Below are 20,638 nucleotides of genomic sequence, written 5' to 3'. Positions count from 1 at the left end.
CATTTTAGGCATTAGTACCAGACTAGAGGATGTGCCTGCTGGCCCTGCTGAATGGCCTTATCCAGCCCAGAGAGCTCCAGTGTTCTAGAAACATTGGGATGAGTCAAGTAGGATTGTGAAGTAGCAGTAGTACCCAGTGCGGAATCTACTGAAACCTGAAACATAAATGAGTTAAAATCCAAGAAGATTCTAATAAGTCTGTAAATATAGATTATATAAAGTATATAGCATACATCTCATATCACATGTTATACACATATATATCCAAACATACATATTTGTAAAGGCAGAATGAAAGAAATACTTACCCATGCAATACACATATAACAAAATGTTAGAGAGGCAAAGCAATGTGGCACAGGCATGGGACCCCAGCCACTAGGAGTTATGGGTAGGAATATTACAGTCTGATGCCAGACCTGGACAACATAGGAAAAGATATCCAAAATATATCTAACACAAAAGAAATGGGGTTTTGCTTCAAAACTATTAAGTTTGCTAGAAGCAGTACAGCCACTGTTCAAACCCCAATGCTGACCCAAGAAAAAAGGATAAATGAGTAAAGAAAAAGAGATGCCGATGTGTGATTGCCCAGGGCCTTTGACACTGTATCTAAATCTTTTCACTGAGAGATCTTCCTCCCTTAGAACAAACAGAGTAAGAGGAGCAGGTCAGCAGCAAAATGCTTTTTCTAGGTAGTATTTTTGGAGCAAAGAAATGATACTGGATAAAGAGTAGTGGAGCCCTTAACACAGAAGATCAAAGATTACAATGAGTTTTTTTTTTTTTTTTAAACTGGTACTAGGAGCTGTCCTGGAGCCTTTTTGTCCTCAAAGCTAGCACTCTACTTAGCCATACCACAACTTCTGCCTTTTTCTGACCACTCAAGAGTTGCAAAGAGCTTTCTGCCCCACCTAGCCTTAGATTACATCCTCAGAGTAGCTAGGATTACAAGGTATGAATCACCAGTGCCCCCAGCTTATGCATTCTTTATCCAGAGCTAGGTCATCTTTTCAGATATTACTGGATCACTGCTACCATAAGCGGCTAAACCCATCATCTGTTGTTCAGGGCCCTAAGTCAGGCCTGTAGTTTCAAAACTTGTGGGATTGACATGAAGACTCTAAGAATGGTGATCTTCAGGAATAGTTGCTTAAAAATAGTGTAGAAGGGATTTATACTTAGACAATACAATTAAATTGGGGGGGAAACACAAAAAAGCTTGCATTGTTTATTTAGTTGTAAACACCCCAATAAAAAGACTGAGTGTGACAAATCTCTCTATACAATGAAATACAAAAAAAAGAGAACAAAGAAAGACTGAATGGTTAAACATTTTTTTCCAGACAAAATAAGCCCATTACAAGTCTATAAAATTGACATCTATTAAAAAATAATGCATGTTTTCAATAACTGATAATCATGAGAATAAAGTTTCTATACTTTATAAGCTGCAGAGTAATTTGAACTAGAACACTGAAGTATTTCAAGTGCCACATGCATAAATTCTATAGGGTGATTTCATGTAAATTTCTACCAGTATACAATTACAGAACTGATGAAAATATAAAATGAATACATTATATATATGACAATATAGATGTTTATGTTCATAGATACATGAAGATGATTAAGTTTGAGGCTAGTCTAACCTAGCCTGTGTCAAAAGATGAATAAAAAAATATTTAGGGCCAGGAGTTTGGCCCAGTGGTAGAGTGCTTGCCTAGCATGAATGAAGTCCTGGGTTCGATTCCTCAGTATCACATAAACAGAAAAATCTGGAAGTGGTGCTGTGGCTCAAGTGGTAGAGCACTAGCCTTGAGGAAAAGAAGCTGCCCAGGCCCTGAGTGCAAGCCTTCAGAACTGGCCAAAAATAAAAAATAAAAGTATGGTCTTAAAACAGAGATCAAATCCACCAATGAGTCAATCTGAAGAAGGCAAATTCTGTTGACTGTAAAGACTGGGTATGAATATGATCTACTGACACAGACTCTGAAAAGTTGACTGTGAGAGAACCATTCTGTTAGTCTTGAAATTAAGATTTCTTAAAAGATGACCATTCCTTGTTCAGAAGATTGATAAATATCAAAAATAAAAGCACATCAAATTTGTTAATAAAAATAGTTTGAAAGCAAAAAACAAACAAACAAAAAAAGATGACCGTTCCTGGTGAGGGATGACCTGTGAGCGAATTTCTTTTCAAACTGGCTGTAGAAAATGAAGATAAACAGAAATCAATCCATGCTGGTGATCACATTGGTCTCATAAAATTATTAAGGACACATTGCTTATATTTTAGGAATCTAAAAATTAAAGTATTCTTATTTCTGCCTTTCATGCCAAATAATAAAATTAACTTCCTTAATCAAACAACAAAAAAAAACCAACTCTGGGGTTACTCATGAAATCCACCCTTCTTTTTGGAAGCATGGGCAGTCACTGCAGAGCAGCCGGGCCTTCTGAGTGGCTTTCCAGACACAGCCTCTTGCTGGGGTGGCGCTCTTCCTTCCCAGGCCTGGGCCTCAACACACCATCTAGCATGCAAGAACAACTTCATGTCAGGAAAAGCCACTTCAGACACAGGGGGACTCATTTCAGCTACTCAGGCTGGAATTGCAAGAGTGCTTAAGGTAAAGAAACATACGTTTTATTTTACCTTTAAATTCTCAATCATTTTCAATCTATATTGATTCTAAATAATTCTTAGGAGCCAAGTACAGTGTTGCACTAGAAAGGCCAAAGTCAGAGGATAAAGACTTGAAGGCTAGCCTGAGTAGCAGAACTTACCTTAGCAAGAACTTACCTTAAAAAAAAAGTATAAGGGGTTGGGAGATTGGCCTAGCAGTGGAGTGCTTGCCTAGCATGTACATAGACCCAAGTTCGATTCCTCGGTTCCACATACATAGAAAAAGACAGAAATGGTGCTGTGGCTCAAGTGGTAGAGCTCTAAGCATTGAGAAAGCCCAAGGACAGTGCTCAGGCCCTGAGTTCAAGCCAAAAAATGAAGTTGGAAGTGGCACTGTGGTTCAAGTGGTAGAGCGCTAGATAAGCTAAAGAGCTCAGGGACAGTGCCCAGATCCATTGTTCAAGCCCCATGATTGACAGGGGGGAAAAAAAAGAATAAAGTTAAAGTTCATTTATTTTCACTGCTAGGCAGGAAATCTATGATGAAATCCATGTTAGAAACACATTAGACTTTTAACTAGTGTCATTTCCAGCTTTTGCTGTTAAAATAACATTGTAGCCAGGGGCTGGTGGCTCACATCTGTTATCTTAACTAACCAGGGGGATGAGATTTGAAGATCAGTTTGAAGCCAGAATGTCTGTGAGACTCTTATGTCCAACTAACCACCAAAGGTTTGAGGTGGAGCTGTGGCTCAAGTGGTAGAGCACTACCCTTGAAGAAAAAAAAAAAGGGAATTACATTGTAATGAGCCTACTGTCTCTTCACAAGATGAATCTTTCTAGGGCTTATACTTAGAAGCTGAATTTCTGGGTCACACATGAACAGGGTCATAGACAAGGTCAGCTTTATAATAATCTCTAATTCAAATGTTCAGCCACATCAGACAAAGATTCCTCAAAGATCACGTCCTTCCTAGCACTTGGCACTGGTACATTTTAGTTGTATAAAATGTGATTTTAATGTGCATTTCTCTATTCTTAGGATTATCTTTTCATCAGATGTGTTTCTGACACTATGAACTACCAATGACTACTATTCTCCAATTTTTTCCTTATCAGCCTGTTGTACTTTTTGCATGTTCTGGAGCCAGTTAGTTCACTGCTGTGTGTGGAAAATCTACTCTTCTTGTGGGGGAGAGGGGAGGACTGCACTTTTCATTGGCTTTATACTGTCTCTTGTAGAAAAGAACTCCTTAAAAAGAATATATTCTAATTTCTTAGTCTTTTATACCAGCAGAAATTTGTGTCATGAACATATTCTAAACTTTCAATACTTGATAATTTTTTTCTTTTCCTTTTACATTTAATTCATACAAGGCTGGTTTTTAAATATTATGGGAGGTAAGAATTGGCATATCCAGCACTACATATTCAATAGTCTGTTTCGGCCTCATGTGATGTGCATGGCCCCCTCTATCCTGTAACTCATGCTCAATGCCCCACATTAAAGGTTGTACTACCACCAATGTATCTACTGATGAACACTGGTTGTATTTTGAGTCTGAGAAGAATCTCATGATGGAGCCCAGGTTAGCCTAAAGTGTCAGTCGTCCTGCCTCTACCTCCTGCATTCCGGAATTACAGGTATGAACCACCATGCTTGGCTTCATTTTCTCAAAACATTTTGTCCTTACATGTTTTATACTTGACATTTATCTACTTGATGACTCTAGTACAGGAAGTCCTGCTTGATGTTTTGGTGATTTATGTTTGTTTGGTTTTGGTTTTTTTTGTTATTGCTGTTCATTGACTTTTCAATTATGAACTCAGATCTGATATTGTGGGCCTTTTCCCTCTGATAAAATATCTCTTTACTTCTTTGTGTAGGAGTCTTCTAGCTCCTTCAAGGACCTCAGTTTCATGTAGGAGTCTCAGGCTCAGTTCACCTATCTTTCACACCAGCTCCTATGGGATTGTGTAGCCAAGTTAACTCTGGCTTAGTGTTCGTGTACTGCTATTATTCTGATGCTAGCAGAATGGTTCTCTTATCTCTGTGTTTTTTTTTTTTTTTTGAGAGGAGCATGGATTCTTGAATATTTTTATTTTCTTGAAACCCCAGTGACTTTGAAAAGAACTCCCCCTAAGAAGAGGTGGTCTCAGTCCCCTCATTTTGTTACTGCTACCAGCACTGACTGGAAAAGGAGCAATTCTCTAGCAAGATGGAGAGACAGGTGTGGCCAAAGGCAGTTCTCATCCAATAAAGCTGGGGTCAACTTTCATCTGTTTGATTTTTGTGTCTACTTTGCAACGGAATAAAACCACCTGCTGGATGAGTGTATGAATGTGAAATGGCCAGAGCAGACAAATCCATGAAGATTAGAGGCTGCTTAGGGATGGGGTTGAGGCAATGGAAAGTGACTAAATGGGTGTAAGATTCCTCTATAAAATAATGAAAATATTTTAAATTAATGCTTGTACAAATCTGGGGAAGCAAACAGCCAGTGAATTCTGGACTTTAAAAGGTTGCTGGGTGCTGGTGGCTCATATCTATAATCCTAGCTACCCAGAAAGCTGAGGATGGTGGTTTGAAGCCAGCCTGGGCAGGAAAGTCTGTGAGACTCTTTTTCTCCAGTTGCCCAGAAGTGGAGCTGTGGCTCAAGTGGTAGAGCACTGAGCCCAAGCCTTGAGTTTAAGACTCAGGACTGGTAAATACACACACAACAAGGTTAATTTATGATATATGAATTACATTTCAATAAAACTGTTTACTTGAAAAAAACTGTTTACTTGAAAAGGAATAAGCATATTTTTTGATATAAACTCTTGTTAAAAAATGCATTAAAAACATAAACTTAGTTTAATGAACTGTCACAGAGTAAACATTACACTTCCCTTCACCACCTCTAGGTCAATAAGTGAAGCATGGCCAGCACAGCAGCGGCTGTCCTCTGTCTCCAGGACCTTAACCCAGGCATGGCTTCCTTTCTTTTCTTAGAGAGCTAGGTGGGGTAAATGCTGGGTGCATGCCCTCTGTTGACTGTAAATGGAAAATGTCTTCTCTTCCACGGCTCTCCCAATGGTATCTTTTGATGAGCAGTTCTCAGTTTTAACACAGATAAAGTAATTCATCTTTTTAGGAGTTCTTTCTGTAGCCTTTTTCTCTAACAACCGGAACATTATAATTGTTCTCCTCAAGCACTGTCACTGAATATACATCCTTTAATCAGGTCCATATGTTTTCCTTTATTTCCTGATAAATTTTTAAAAAGAAAATTCAGAAGAGACATATTTTTCCAGAATACAAATAATAAATATATGATCCGAATACTGCTAATTACAAATAATCAAAACATTTACATTTTCAGAGATCTTTCTAATTCTTGATTTTTCAGGGTAATAATTTTTATCAGGAAAACTTTTTACTTAGAATATAGTTGTAATATAGCAACTATTTTCAAGTAATATTATATTGTTAACTAAATAGTGTTATAATTCTTATTCTGCATAAATGTTCAAAATAATGTGCCTAGAGAAGTGTAAGATCTCCCAAAGATATTACATTCAAAACAATTTATGCTAACATAAACAATGCAATAAATAATTCACTTATTGTAGGTATAATGATTTTTAGTTATAGATTATTCAATAAATAGTTAATTTGCATTCTCTGACCCATTTGGGAAAAATGTAACATTACTAAGGAACATAGATTTAGAGAGAGTCTACATAGAGATACACAGAGATAGCAATAGATAAATGTCTCTTTATCATTTGGTCCTAGATCCATTCATACTAAGTAAATTTATTTTCCCTTTCTCACACCCAGGAAGTTTTTGTGTTGGTAAACAGATGATTATTATTATTTACTGCTTTTACAAACTTCATTTATAAATTCAATTTGTATTAAAATGTAGATTCTATTGTAGCAATCACTAATTACCACTTTCCACAACACCTTGTATTTATTACATACACAAATGAACAACCCGAATGGTAAAAAAAAAAAAAAAATCCCACCCTATAAAAAGAATCCCCTCCCACTAATTTCTATCACCTGCTCTTCAAAATTTACTATGTACCCACTGTCCTCAGCAACCAAATTACCCTTAATATAGGACCTGTGAATACTTACTTTCTTTCTTTTCAGGCTCATTTTGTTCAAGACTATAAGCTTCAAATGGATTCATCTGCCACTGTAAGAGAATACATGTAATACTTTATTTATATGCTTTAAAAGAAGTTAATAGATAGCATTTCAGTCTCCTGCTTTTGAATATCAAAACAGCTTTTTGGAAGCATAACAAAAAGAATTTAGTGTGTGCATATTACCAAGGGCCTAATAATGCTGTACTGAATGATCCTGAATGGTATGATTGATTAAAATTTCTAGGATCATAGCCAAAAGTCTTAGAGAAAGAAAGGGTCTTTAGTGCAGACTCGTAAAGGGCAATACTTTAGATTACACAGTAACTAAAGACAGTAATGAAATCAAAACTCGGGCTGGCTAGACTCAGCATCACAGAATTCTTGCACCTCAAATTCTTCTGCAGGTACTACTAAGTCATGTAACTGTTAAAGAAAGCCTCGTTATTAAAGAACAAAACAGCCAGGGGCTGGAAGTTTGGCCTAGTGGTAGACTGCTTGCCTAACATGCACGAAGACCCGGTACCAATTCCTTGGACCACATACATAGAAAAGCCAGTAGTAGTAGTATGGCTCAAGTGGCAGAGTGCTAGCCTTGAGGAAAAAAGCTCAAGGACAGTGCTCAGGCCCTGAGTTCAGGCCCCAGGACTGGCAAAACAAAACAAAAAAACTATACCCAACATGACCGTGCCTTTTCATATGATAGCATATAGGCTACCATATCATTTTTATATCATATAACAAACCATATACAACGCTGATCAACTATTCTATCTCAACCACTCAGAAAGAAAATTGGGAAGACTAAACATCTTGAGAAACCCGGAGCAGCAGAAGAGAAAATAGCACATTTAAAGCACAGCCTTCCTTCTATCTTTACCTAGCTGGAATCTCCATCAGAATCATTAATGGCTTAACCAAGGTCCTGCTAGGCCACTAGATCAACACCAAAAGTGAGAACTTACAAGAGATGGGAAGTTAAATGAGAAAAACATTTTAAAGGGACATGTTTGAAACACATCAAACCACTAAAACTTATTAGCTTGTTCAGAGAAAATGAAAACCAAAAATTGTGGATTTATAAGATAATACATGCATTGTTCATATACATACAAGCACATATACACATATTACATATACATACAGTGTTATTTATGTTTCAGGCACCTGGGACTCAAATTGATATACATAAGAGGAATGTAAAGCATTTTTACATTTTTCTACCATTGCAAATTCTAGCATGCATTAAATATTAGGATTACTAGATATCAAAAGCAATACTACATAAACCATTACTGGGACAACTAATAGTAACCCTTGGCTGGACTAATTCCAGAAATGTGTCACTATTTACTTTTTGTTAGTTATATACTAATTCCTCATTTAAGGTATCCTGTTAACATATTTTAGAAAATTTTCTTTGTAAGGTCTTAGAACCTTTCTGTATGTTTAATATTACTTCAAAATTAAACACGTTTTAGCTGGGTTCCAGAAGCTCATGCCTGTAATTCTAGCTATTCAGAGGCTGGGATTTGAGGACTGCAATTCAAAGCCAGCTCAGGCAAGTAAGTCTGTGGCATTCTTACCTTCAGTTAACCACCAAAAGATCACACGTAGAACTGTGCTCAAGTAGCAGAGTGCTAACTAGTCTTGAACACAAAAGTTCAGAGACAGAGCCCAGATCCTGAGTTCATGCCCGGCACACAAGCACTCGCAAAAAAGTAAACAATTAAAAAAAAATCTAAGTGATAATTACATATAAAGAGATTAGATTCTGGATTTTTCATGAACTACTTTTTTAGACTATCAAATATGAAATTATAATTTTTCCTGATTTTGTTTCCTGAGAAATAAGTGTATGGACATGTCTTCTGGTCTTCTACTGTTTTCCTCTGTCTACTACACAAGAGTATGAAGGAAGAGGTGGGTCAGAATTTTCTGTTACCAACCCACCAGATGGCACCAAAGGATCCACTGGCCCCAGATACACAAGGTCAGTGAACAACTAACTCTACAGCCACATTATTCATGAGGCTGAGATCCTGGGCAAACATTTATAGGTAAGTGCTTTTACATAAAAATGAACTCAATGATAATCATCTGCTGAAATTTATGTATATATCAGGGCACCAAATAACACAGTAGGATACATGCTTTGAAGAAGTAGTATATCTACTTACCGTAAATTTGCTAACACCCTCCAGTTCCCCAAACTTCATATAAGAAATGTCTGCCTTCTTTTTACCAACATCTACATCCCCTGCATAGATTTGTTTTATGCCTGCACCTTTAATTAAAGGTACACATTCATCACATGGGCACTTGGTTACAAAAATCATACTTCTTTCTTCTGGTTTTATTTCTTGACATCTATAAAAATTCACAAAATATTAGGCAAATACTTTCTGAGAGGGAAAGTTATTTTTTAGAGAAATCCTTAAGGTTGAACTGCTTGAAAAAAAGATTTGCAACATTACAAACAATATAATCAAGTCTTATTCTCACTTAATTAGTGAATATTCAAAATATGTAAAAACATGACAATTGTTATAATTAAAATTTATTTGTTGATTCTAAGCCATTAGGAAGATGGCCAGGAACAGATTGTAAAACAAATGAAAACACAGACTGAGGCTGGAAAGAGAGAAAGAGGGGATGATGGTATCCAAAAAAGAAAGCAATGCTTTCTAAGGAAGTACTTCATGACTCTCTTTTTATTAGTATATGTTAATTGTACAAAAGGGCTCATTGTGATCTATCTATATATAAATAATGTACTTGGGTCAAACTCATCCTCTATTATTCTTTGTTATCTTCTCCCCTAAAACATTTAATGGGTATAAAGTATCTCTTCAAACTGAAGTTCAAACTCTTTTAAGAGCTAATCATGTCAGATTAGACATCAAAGTTTCATGGACCCCTTAACTGGGATCTAAGACATCTAAAAAATGCTTCTGAAAAAATAAATTAATAAGCCCAGTGCAGTGGCTCTCGCATATAATCCTAGCTACTCAGGAGGCTGAGATCTGAGGATCTCTATTCAAAGCCAGCCCAGGCACTAAAATCCATGAGACTCTTATCTCCAATTAACCACTACAAAATCGGAATTAAACAGATTTGCTCAATAAACTGGAAGGGTTAGCGAATCTATGAAAATGGTTTCAGATTCAGCAGCAGACCAGTTTAATCGAAATTATGTTTCTGAAAATGTTTCTTATTAGAATTTTGTACAGAAAATTATTTTCAAGTAGCCTTTGTCATTTTAAAGAAAAGTATACTCAAAAGTATCTCATACCTAAATGTCAATGCATTCTGTTCGGCATGTACAATGTATCGGAATTTCCTTATTTCTCTGTCTTTCTGCTTGTCATCCATGTGTGGGAAGTCAGCATACTCTGATCCAACAGGAAAGGCATTATAGCCACATCCTACAAAGTACATTGCGCCAGTTCCATCACAAGTTTTCTGCAAAGTGAGTGAACCAACTACAGTGAGTTCCAGCATTCTGAAAAGTCACTTTGCAGTGGAATTATAAACTTGCTATTGTATGTCATATAATGAAGATTCTTTCCATTTCTATAACATACTGATCCATCAAAAATAAAGTAACAGATCCTCTTACTAATTTCAACTAGGTTTCAAGGAAGGGAATGCCAAGTTGTAGACTTGTCAAAGCTTGATTCCAAGAACCTGTCTAGTCTATAATCTCAAGACAATCTGAGTTCAGCAGCAAATGAAATACTAACTTGTTTAAATCAGAAACCATTTTACTCCTTCAGACATTTCCCTCCAAACAGATTTACAGTTATGGAGAATTCAATACTGTATTTCAGCTGGGCACTGATGGGTCATGCCTATAATCCTAGCTACTCAAGAGGCTGAGATCTAAGGATCGCAGTTCAAAGCCAGCCCAGGCATGAAAGTTCATGAGACTCATCATCAGTTAAACACCAGAAAACCAGAAGTGGCAAAGTGGCACTGTGGCTCAATGTGGTAGATCGCTAGCCTTGAGCTGAAGAGCTCAGGGACAGCTCCCAGGCCCAGAGTTCATGCCAAAAGAGAGAGAGAAAGAGAGAGAGAGAGAGAGAGAGAGAGAGAGAGAGAGAGAGAGAGAGAGAGAGAGAGAGAGAGAGAGAGAGAGATTGCGCGCGCGAGAGAGTCAGAGTCTCTGTATTTCTTTTCTATCTCTTAAAGTAACACATTAGATAGTTATGAACATAACAGGTATTCAATAAGTGATTGTAAATTTCTTATATTTATACTCTGTACTGTGCTGCTTAGTTCAAAAAATTTAAAGTATTTTGAACACACCATTTCTGTTGATGCTACTGTAAACTGGATGTTGGTGGCTCACATCTGTAATCTTGACTACTCAGAAGGCTGAGATCTGAGGAGGATGTTTGAAGCTAGCCGGGTTGGGAAAACCTGTGAGACTTTTATCTCTAATAAACTACCAAAAGCCAGAGATGGAGCTGTGGCTCAGTGATAGAGTATTAGCCTTGAGCAAAAAGCTTAGGAAGCATCCTGACCCCTGAGTTCAAGCCCCACAACTGACACACAAAAAAGTATTTTTCTTTAATCTTCAGTATTTGCACATAATCACCAAAGTTCTTATTTCAGTGCCTGTTTCTTATTAGTTGTTTATATGAATTTGTCATATTAGGATTAGAATGATGTCAATGATAAGTGTTTATAATTTCAGGATATGCTAGAAACATCACTAAAATAGGACTAATTTTCATACTTACAGTTTTCCTTTCTGCCCAAATCACAGCTCCAACTCCTGTTTTGTGATCCTCTGAAAGACATATAACATTCAACTCATAAAAATAATCTTTCATAAATATATTTTTCAAAATAATAAAATTATTGAAATACACTTCATAAATGTAGCAGTAATCCTTGACATCTTCATTAATTACAGAAAAACAGAAAAATAAATACTTTAAAGTACGGAACATGGAAGTGAGGTATCAAATAAGCAGGAAGGTCATTTCAATATAGTCACGAAAGGTTAAGTGTAGAGACCTCTAAAATGGCAGTGGCCAGGTCAGATTACTTTAAAGCTGTAACTAGGTCTGAGTACAGTCTCACTGGTTCTCCATTAACAAGTCAGTTCCTAAATAACTGCATCTAATATAGGATGAAATCAAATAAGCTGAATAAAATGAAGTTTCTGAGCTAATGGATTTGGTATAATGAACACTCATAACAACTAAAGTCATTTTCTAGTATTTTTACACTGTAATCATAGAAAATACATTTTAGGGAAATGTTCTAAGAAAAAGGTTCAAACTTCTCATATAAACAAAATTTTATGGACTTTCATATCTAGCTATCACTGAAAGGTACATAAAGGAAATGGTCTTAATAGAATACAGTATAGTCCTTTCCTTGCCTAGTTTGCTTTGAGGGGAAATTATACCAAGGTAGGGATATCAGACTCAATTCTAAATCAAGTGGTAGACGTTATGAACATTATAATTCTGCAGAATTATATTCTGCAGAACCAAAATCTTTGCAACACAATAGAGCTATACTTCTTTAAACCATTAATTGGAATAGAAAATCAGGATCTACTTTTCCTTCTATATAAAAGTGAGTTTCAAATTTCTAAGGTGAATGTACACGATTATGAAAAACATAGTATTTATCAAAATTATAGGCATATTTACATAAAGAAAATAAGGATCATCTGTGAAATTACTCAAGCACATTTGAACTGATAAACCAAGTGAACTGTGGCTTCACCTTCCAAATTCCTAAAAGTTAATCTTTTCAATGGTAATACACTTACTTTTTCAGTAAAAGTACAAAGAAAATCTGTGCCACAAATGTACCAAAAATTAGGAATCCTCTAAGTTCGTTTTTAGAAGTTTTAATAACTATGGACATGGTATTGGAAATATAAACATAACTACATAGACATAAAAACCTTTGACTCTATAGACATAATGTTTTATTTCATTAATTAATATGTATCTATGATATATAAACCCTTAGCCTAATTTTGATTATGTTCTAAAAACTAAGTGCCAGTGAGTGTATATAGATTCCCTTCTTGAACAGTTGTTTGTTAAACACGTCATTTGAAATATGATGTAAAAAAATCAATGTTAATAAATTATTTAATAACAAAATAAAAAGTTTTAATAATAAAAATTTCTCATCTCCAAGTATACTCAGACTTTCAAAATTATAACATAAAGCATTTATATACTTTGTTAAGAACTTTAATCAATGATTCCATTTATACCAAAAGACAATAAGCCCTCCCAATCCTCTATTTGCCTTTCCTCCATCTCTTTTTGACATTAAGAAGTCCAAAGCTGGGGCCAGGAGTTTGGCCTAGTGGTAGAGTGCCTGCCTAGCATGCACGAAGACCCGGGTTCGATTCCTCAGCACCACATACATAGAAAAAAGCCAGAAATGGTGCTGAGGCTCAAGTGGTAGAGCTCTAGCCTTGAGAAAGTCCAAGGACAGTGCTCAGGCCCTGAGTTCAAGCCCCGGACTGGCAAAAAAAAGAAAGAATTCCGAAGTTGGACATAACAGTGTACATCTGTAATCCCCTCACTCCAGAGGTAGAGGCAGGAGGATCGTAAGTCCCAGGCCAGGTGGGCTATATAACAAGTTCAAGCCAGCTCAGACTGGCCTTGTCTCAAAAACAAAACAAAAAACACCCAAGGGCTTGGGGTTGGAGCTTTGGCTCAGTTGGTAGAGTGCTCATCAATGAGTGAAACCAACAGGTACCAAGTTGAACCCTGGTTGTGAATGAAGCACAAAAACCCAGATGGAGCTCAGTAAAGCACACTTGCCTGGTATGCAAAAGGCCCTAGCTCTGATAACTGAATTATCATTCCATAACAGAGATTGAATCTACTGAGTGCCTCGTGTGTGGAAAGTATGATGAGATGCTGCTTGATGGTGAGGGAAAACTCAGCCCATCCTCAGGTAATGAGGAAAAGAATTCAGATCACTATAGCTTTATACTATATTGACATTATATTCTATGTTTTATATAAACTACACTCTATATATACTATATTATATGGTTTATTGATATATTATATATACTAGTATTCTATATGCTATATACTAATATATATGCTATATATTATAGTACATTTTATTATAAATAGTATGTTACATATAGTATATTATATACACTATATATGTGTGTGTGTATGTGTATATATATATATATATATATATATATATATATATATATATATATATATGGGTTTTGTGGGTTTTTTTGCCAGTCCTGGGCTTGAGCTCAGGGCCTGAACCCTGTCCTGGGACTTTCTCAAGGCTGAGCTCTACCACTTGAGCCTCAGCATCTGGCTTTTTTTCTATGCATGTGATACTGAGGAATTGAACCCGGGTCTTCATGCATGCTAGGCAAGCCACTCTACCACTAGGCTAAACTCCTGGGCCTATTTACTATATTTTTAAGCCAAGTGGCAGAAATTATAACAAGATTATATTTACTGTAAGTACTGAATTCATGCATGACATAAATAACAATAACTAATGGAAAATTCTCCAAAGACCACTTTTTCTAGCACTATCATTTCCCAGGATTCTTGAGTCTTGAGAAACACTTTCTTTGGATCACTCTGGGATACACTAATCTTGTCAGCAGTTAGGTAAATAGAATTTTTCCCTGTCTTACAGCTCTATTGCCTAGTAAGGGTTATTTACACTAAGATGATAGTTCTTCCTGTCTTTTTAAATAAAATGAAATCAATTTCACATTAGAAAGCAAAGCTGATGAAAGATGAAGTAATTTCTCAAAAAATCTTTTCTAATTTTTAATAAAGATCTCATTACATAATCCAGATTGGTCTCAAACTTGAGATTCTTCTGAGTCTGTGAGTACAGCATTGCACACTGTGAACCAATGCTGAGGAAGGTGTTGAAACATCTAGCTCTGGAAAACACCTCATCTAATAGGCAAATAGAACACGAGGAAACCACAACACAGGCTGTGTAGATTAAGATAGGCTGCCCTGATTCTTCCCTCTAACTCCATCCCTGAACTCGTTTTGTTACTTTCTTACTGTTTCTAGGAATCCTCGAAATATACTTTAAACTGTTAAAAAAAAAAAAGACTATTTATTAACTAGGCACTGATGGCTCAGGCTTATAATCCCAGCCCAGGATGATATCTAAGGATCATGGTTCAAAACCAACCCAGGCAGGAAAGTTTGTGACTCTTATCTCCCATTAACCACCAAAATTCCAGAAGTGGAGCTGTGGCTCAAAAAGTAGAGCATAAAAGCTCAGTGACAGCCCAGGCCCAGGAGGGGCACACACAGACCATGTGCACACAAGCATGTCCACACACAAAAGGTCATTAAACACCTAATTTCAATTTGCTTTAGACATGTTAGATTTTGCAAGTTATGTTGCAAAATATATGTGTGCATACATGTATGTGTGTGCATAGATAGATAGATAGATAGATAGATAGATAGATAGACAGATAGATAGTTAGTTATTTATGGGCCTATGTAGTCCAGATTGGCCTCCAATTTGTAATCTAACTGCCTAAACCTCTTGAATGCTAGGACTAAAGATATGCAACATCACTCAACACTTGTGTGTATATACACGTTTCAGCATAGTGGTTTAATAAAGCCTCCATCTATAAGTTAGGAGAAAATTATCAAACCAAACTATATAGAAATAAAAGGTTGAGCAACTAGAAGTACTTCCTATCATAGGCATATGAATATGTATGGCACAGTGAATATGTATGGCTCGTCTCCAATGTTAAGTGAGATTTATACATAAATTACCTAGTTCAGTGACTGACACATACAGTATAACGTTCAATAAGTTGACATTAGAATTGATCATCAATGAAGAATTACAAGTCCAGAACTCTGAAGCTATCTGAAGCCTTTGTACAAGTTTTTCCAACAGTTTGGTGTATTTATTTTATGGCTAAACTTCACCCAAGTTATTATTCATACACCTTAATTTTTGGCATTTAAAACTTTGATAGTCTCTAGCTAGGCTCAGTGGCTCATGCCGGTAATCCTAGCTACTCAGGAGGCTGAGATTTGAGGATCAAGTTTCAAAGCCAGCTGGGCACAAAAGGACCTGAGACTCTTATCTCCAATTAACCTCTAGAAAAATGGGAAATGGGGCTTGGCTCAAGGGTAGGGTGATAGCCTTGAGCTGAAGAGCTCAGGGACAGCGCCCAGGCTGAGTTCAAGACCCATGACCTACAAAAACAAACAAACAAACAAACCCATGACCCACAAAAACAAACAAAAACTTTGATAGTCTCTGTAATTATAATAGCTTGGTTTCACATAGGTATAGAAATAAATGGAAAAGACTGAAAATACATAAATGAGCCCAAGTGCAACAATAAATTTTCTACATGAAGATGACAGGGGTATAGCTTAGTGGTAAAGTGCCTCTCTAATATGCACATAGGTTAGATCCTAGTATTCACAAATAAATGAATAATATTTGTTTTGCTCTATAATGAATATGACTAGCAAGTACTGTCCTAGACATTACTGGGCATGCTATATAACAAGACAGCTATCATATTACCTTTTTAAAATTTGAAAAACTCTTACTTTCATTGTACCTGCCGCAATGGTTTTTGATTAAGGACTGTAGACTACTTATCTTTGAATGTAAAAAAGCTTTTATCCATTTAACACACGCTGCTTGGTGCTAAATCAAAAATAAGCCATAGTCTCTTTCCTGGAAGAGAAGAGTAGAGTGTATGTAGCAGTTGAGTTATATCCTACTCAGATTTTGAGCTCCAGGGGAAAAACAAAAATGAAAAAAAGTACCCTTGACACAGTTGCTGATGGCTTGCATCTGTAATCCTAACTACTTAGGAGGCAGAGATTTGAGGACTGCAGTATTGAAGCCAGACTGGGCAAGAAAATTCATGAGACTCTTATCTCCAATTAATCGCCAGAAAATGGGAAATGGTGCAGTGGTTCTAAGTAGCAGAGGACTAGCCTTGAACAACTCAGGGACAGCATCCAGGATCTGAGTTCAAGCCCCATGACTGACAAAAAAAAAGTACCATTAAGGGCCAGGAGTTTGGCCTAGTGGTAGAGTGCTTGCCTAGCATGCACGAAGACCCGGGTTCAATTCCTTGGTACCACATGCATAGAAAAAAGCCAGAAGTGGTGCTGAGGCTCAAGTGGTAAAGTTCTAGCCTTGAGAAAGTCCAAGGACAGTGCTCAGGCCCTGAGCTCAAGCCCAGAACTGGCCAAAAAAAAAAAAAGTACCATTGAAAAATCTTTTAACTTGCCCATCAACTGCATCAGCATGGTTTTATATAAAACCCTGCATAACAATAGTGGATAAATCTGTAATAGTATATCTACACCATAGAGTATTTAATAATATATATCCAAGTTTATCTCATAATGTTTCTCTAAACACTGCAATCAAATGGTAGGATGAAGTCCCAGTAGAAGCAAGAGATTTACATCTCCCATTTATTCTGGAATGCAGGCAGGGCTCTGCTGAATTCTAACTAGTAGAGGAGTAATAGTGAATTATACCGGTAAGAGGATCTGTTTTTCCACAAAGATTCTTTACAAACATGATATTGGCAAACCTAAGACACAAGATTAACTTCATTAATTATACAATTATTCATACAATATTTATATTGTATGAATTTATATTGTATGAATTTATATTGTATGAATTATATAAATTGTAAACAATTTATAAATTATTTATACAATTGTCTGGGGTTATATACTATGCTTATGAATCAAGTTCATTAATAAGAATGAAACAATAATTGATTATGATGAAGATCAGAGCACCTGGTAGTTCAAGGGCACAGTTGGTTAGAGATATGTTTGGATGGTAGGGCTTAAGTATCAGTATTTTTTATTAAGGTTTCCATGGTGATTTTGATATCCTGTTGAATTCTTACATTCCACTGAATTTATTTTTATGTTATCTTTTTTAAGAATATACTACTGACAAGTAGCATTATTATGGACATTTTCTCCCTTCTTCCTTACTGGGATAATTTAAACTTCTTCAAATAAAAATCCTTCCTATAAAGTTCCTTCCATAAATCCTAGGATACTCTGTCCCTGCCCACATCTCCCTTACTATTTCAAAGTCACGTCTACTTATTTCAAAATGTGACAATTCTACTTTGATAAATATAAATACTTTGAAAATACTGTTCCATAACTAGAAATATAGATGTTATATTTTATCATAATAAAGAATATTCCCTTCTTGAATTCTTGTTTTTAAACACATCATTTGAAATATGATGTAAAAATCAATGCTAATAAATTCCCAAGGAATATTTTCCTTTTCCACATACAATAAACATTTCTCAATTTGTTGAAGACATACAAGCAATTAAGAGCACCTGCAGTAACTAACATAACTTTACCTTGATCCTATTATATATATTTTTAATTTTGCAGATTTTGAAATGTTTTTACTAAATATTGATATACACAAAATACCAAAGTATGATTTTTCTTTTTGTCCCACCTTTACTCTAGGGTCAATGAACAATAAGGCCATAAATGCCAGAAGCAGAATGAAGGAATTAGATCATCCAGTTCTTTGTAACTGCAGTGTTGAATGCAGGCCACAGGAATCCCAAAACTGCTCCAGAGTTGTCTACACCCAGGTTTCATAACTTCTTTACACTGAGTCAACAGCAAAACTTTCATATCTAAGAGTAAATGAACTCTACCACAGATGAGTACTTAACAAACCCAACCCAACCCACTGGTCCCAATTTATGAACTAAGCATTTAACTCACCAGTTCGATATGCCAATAACCTGGCCTGAACCATGCAGTGCCTTGCAATTTCTTGTGGCAAACTTTGATTGCGCATTTCATTAATCTGGTCTGGGTTGCTACAGTAGAATCCGAAGTGTTTAAAGTTGGGCACACTGGAGGCTACTGTGGCCAAAAGTAGGATAAGGTCTTTCATGGTTTGCCTCAGATTGCTAAAGTATGGATTTTCACAGAGGTTTTCCAGACCTATTGTCATCAGAATTTGCTTATGTATTTCTTCATTTGAAACCAAAAATACCATCTCATATTCTTTTATTCTTTCTTGTTTACATTCAGAATAAAAGTCAACATTAGCATCTGGCACTGTTTTTGTAATTTTTTGAATAAAGTCACACTTGTAAGAGGTCTCCTCTACAAATTGCACCATACAACATACTAAAGGTTGGAGTAAAACACACACATGGGCCCGACTGTTAGACTTCAGTCTTTCCACAGCTTTCGCATCTAATTTTGCATCTTCAGAACTAGATGCTTCACTAAGCAAACTTATTTCTGGATCAGCAGGCCAATATGAAATCCGGTTAACTCCAGCTGAAACACAAAAAATAAGAGGTATTACCTCATACACACTGATGACTGTATTACTTCAGTAGACCAAGAGGCTCCATAGAATAAATGTCTACTACTAAACCACTTACCATATAAGCTGACAAAATATTACCTATTCAAAGCCCACCCACTACTACTTTTTATAGAGCTCATGAATTAAATATCACTTTTACATCTTTAAGTAATTGACAAAAACAAGCATATTTCAGGTAACATGAAATTATGAGAGATAAAAATTTATTAAATACCACCCCCATTTATTTGCATAGTCTTTGCATGAAAGAGTAAATAGCTTCCATAAATCCTAATATGGTCTGCAAGACATGAAATACTTTATGGCATTTTCAAGAAAAAATTAAGCATCCTGTTTAATAGAACCTAGGATGGAAGGCATTTGTGAAACCTAATGCTGCTAAATGTGGTGCCATATTTCAGCTCTGGGACTCTATGACACCACAACTGCCTTTAAAAAGGCTACAATCAAAGCCAGGCACAAGTGGCTCATGCCTATAATTCTACCTACTGAGGAAGCTGAGATATGAGGATTGAGATTCAAAGCCAACATGGGCACAAAAGTCTGTGAGACTCTTACCTCCAATTAACTACCTAAAAACTGGAAGTAGCACTGTGACTCAAAGTGGTAGAGCACTAGCCTTGAGCTGAAGAGCTCAGGGACAGCACCTAGACCCAGAGTTCAAGCTCCACGAATTACCAAAACAAAACAAAACAAAACAAAAGGCTAAAGGCCTGGCTCAAGAACTCCATCTGAGCAAGCAAGCTGAGCAAGTACAGGGCCTGAGTTCAAGCCTGGGTACCAATAAAAAAAAAAAAAGGGAAAACAAGTAACAACATGCTACAGCCTGATAAAGTCTAGTTTTGTGCCTGTAATAAATGAATCTAGACATTTAAAAAACATTCATGTTTCATTGAGCACTGGTGGCTCAGTCCTGCTAACTCAGGAGGCTATGATCTGGGGATTCTGGTTCCAAGTCAGTCTGGGCAGAAAAATGCAAGAGATTTCTCCTCTCATCAGCAAAAGGTCAGAAATGCAGGCATCACTCAAGTGCTAAAGTACAAGCCCTTGAGTGAAAACAGCTAAGTGAGAACATGAGACCTGAGTCTAAGTCCCTGTTCCAGCACAAACAAATAAAATTAAAATGTTCCTGTCTCCCAGAATTATTCTGGTAAACCATCCTAAAACAAATATACTAAGGGGAGAAGAGAAAAAAAATCATGTGTGTATCTTTAGTACAGTATTCCTCAAAATATGAAAAGGACAATCTTAGATACCAACACAGGGAAATAAGTTAAACAAACTGTACTATCCCTCATAGTTATCAAAAACTTACACAAAGAATTTATAACACAGAAAGCGTCTTACAAGAGTCATGGTGAGAAAGGGAATAATAGTAATTTTTTAAGCCCATAATATTAAAAATAACAAACAAAAGAAAACCTCTTCCTTCCTTTCTTTTTCTCAA

General features: G+C 36.2%; 1 protein-coding gene across 4 annotated transcripts in view; it reads right to left on the bottom strand.

The window, feature by feature from the left end:
* Nucleotides 1–2,031: 2,031 nt before the first annotated feature.
* Nucleotides 2,032–20,638, bottom strand: part of Cdadc1 (cytidine and dCMP deaminase domain containing 1) — a 34,391-nt gene continuing 15,784 nt past the window's right edge. For 3 of the 4 annotated variants that reach the window (XM_090342157.1, XM_090342159.1, XM_090342160.1), the window contains 6 exons: nucleotides 18,570–19,139; nucleotides 11,517–11,566; nucleotides 10,064–10,233; nucleotides 8,949–9,138; nucleotides 6,758–6,818; nucleotides 2,032–2,534 (listed from right to left, as the gene is read on the bottom strand). In XM_090342157.1, the coding sequence (XP_090198283.1) occupies nucleotides 2,437–2,534; nucleotides 6,758–6,818; nucleotides 8,949–9,138; nucleotides 10,064–10,233; nucleotides 11,517–11,566; nucleotides 18,570–19,139 (1,139 nt within the window). In that variant the 3' untranslated portion in view covers nucleotides 2,032–2,436. Of the gene's footprint in view, nucleotides 2,535–5,400; nucleotides 5,876–6,757; nucleotides 6,819–8,948; nucleotides 9,139–10,063; nucleotides 10,234–11,516; nucleotides 11,567–18,569; nucleotides 19,140–20,638 lie in introns of those variants that run through there. The other variant, XM_090342158.1, reaches the window with a different exon arrangement.

Source organism: Megascapheus bottae, chromosome 11 (genome assembly GCF_031878675.1).
Source record: "Megascapheus bottae isolate mThoBot1 chromosome 11, mThoBot2.hap1, whole genome shotgun sequence".
NCBI lineage: Eukaryota > Metazoa > Chordata > Mammalia > Rodentia > Geomyidae > Megascapheus > Megascapheus bottae.
The sequence above is the reverse complement of the archived record's forward strand: the minus strand, read 5'-3'. Positions and strand labels throughout refer to the sequence as shown.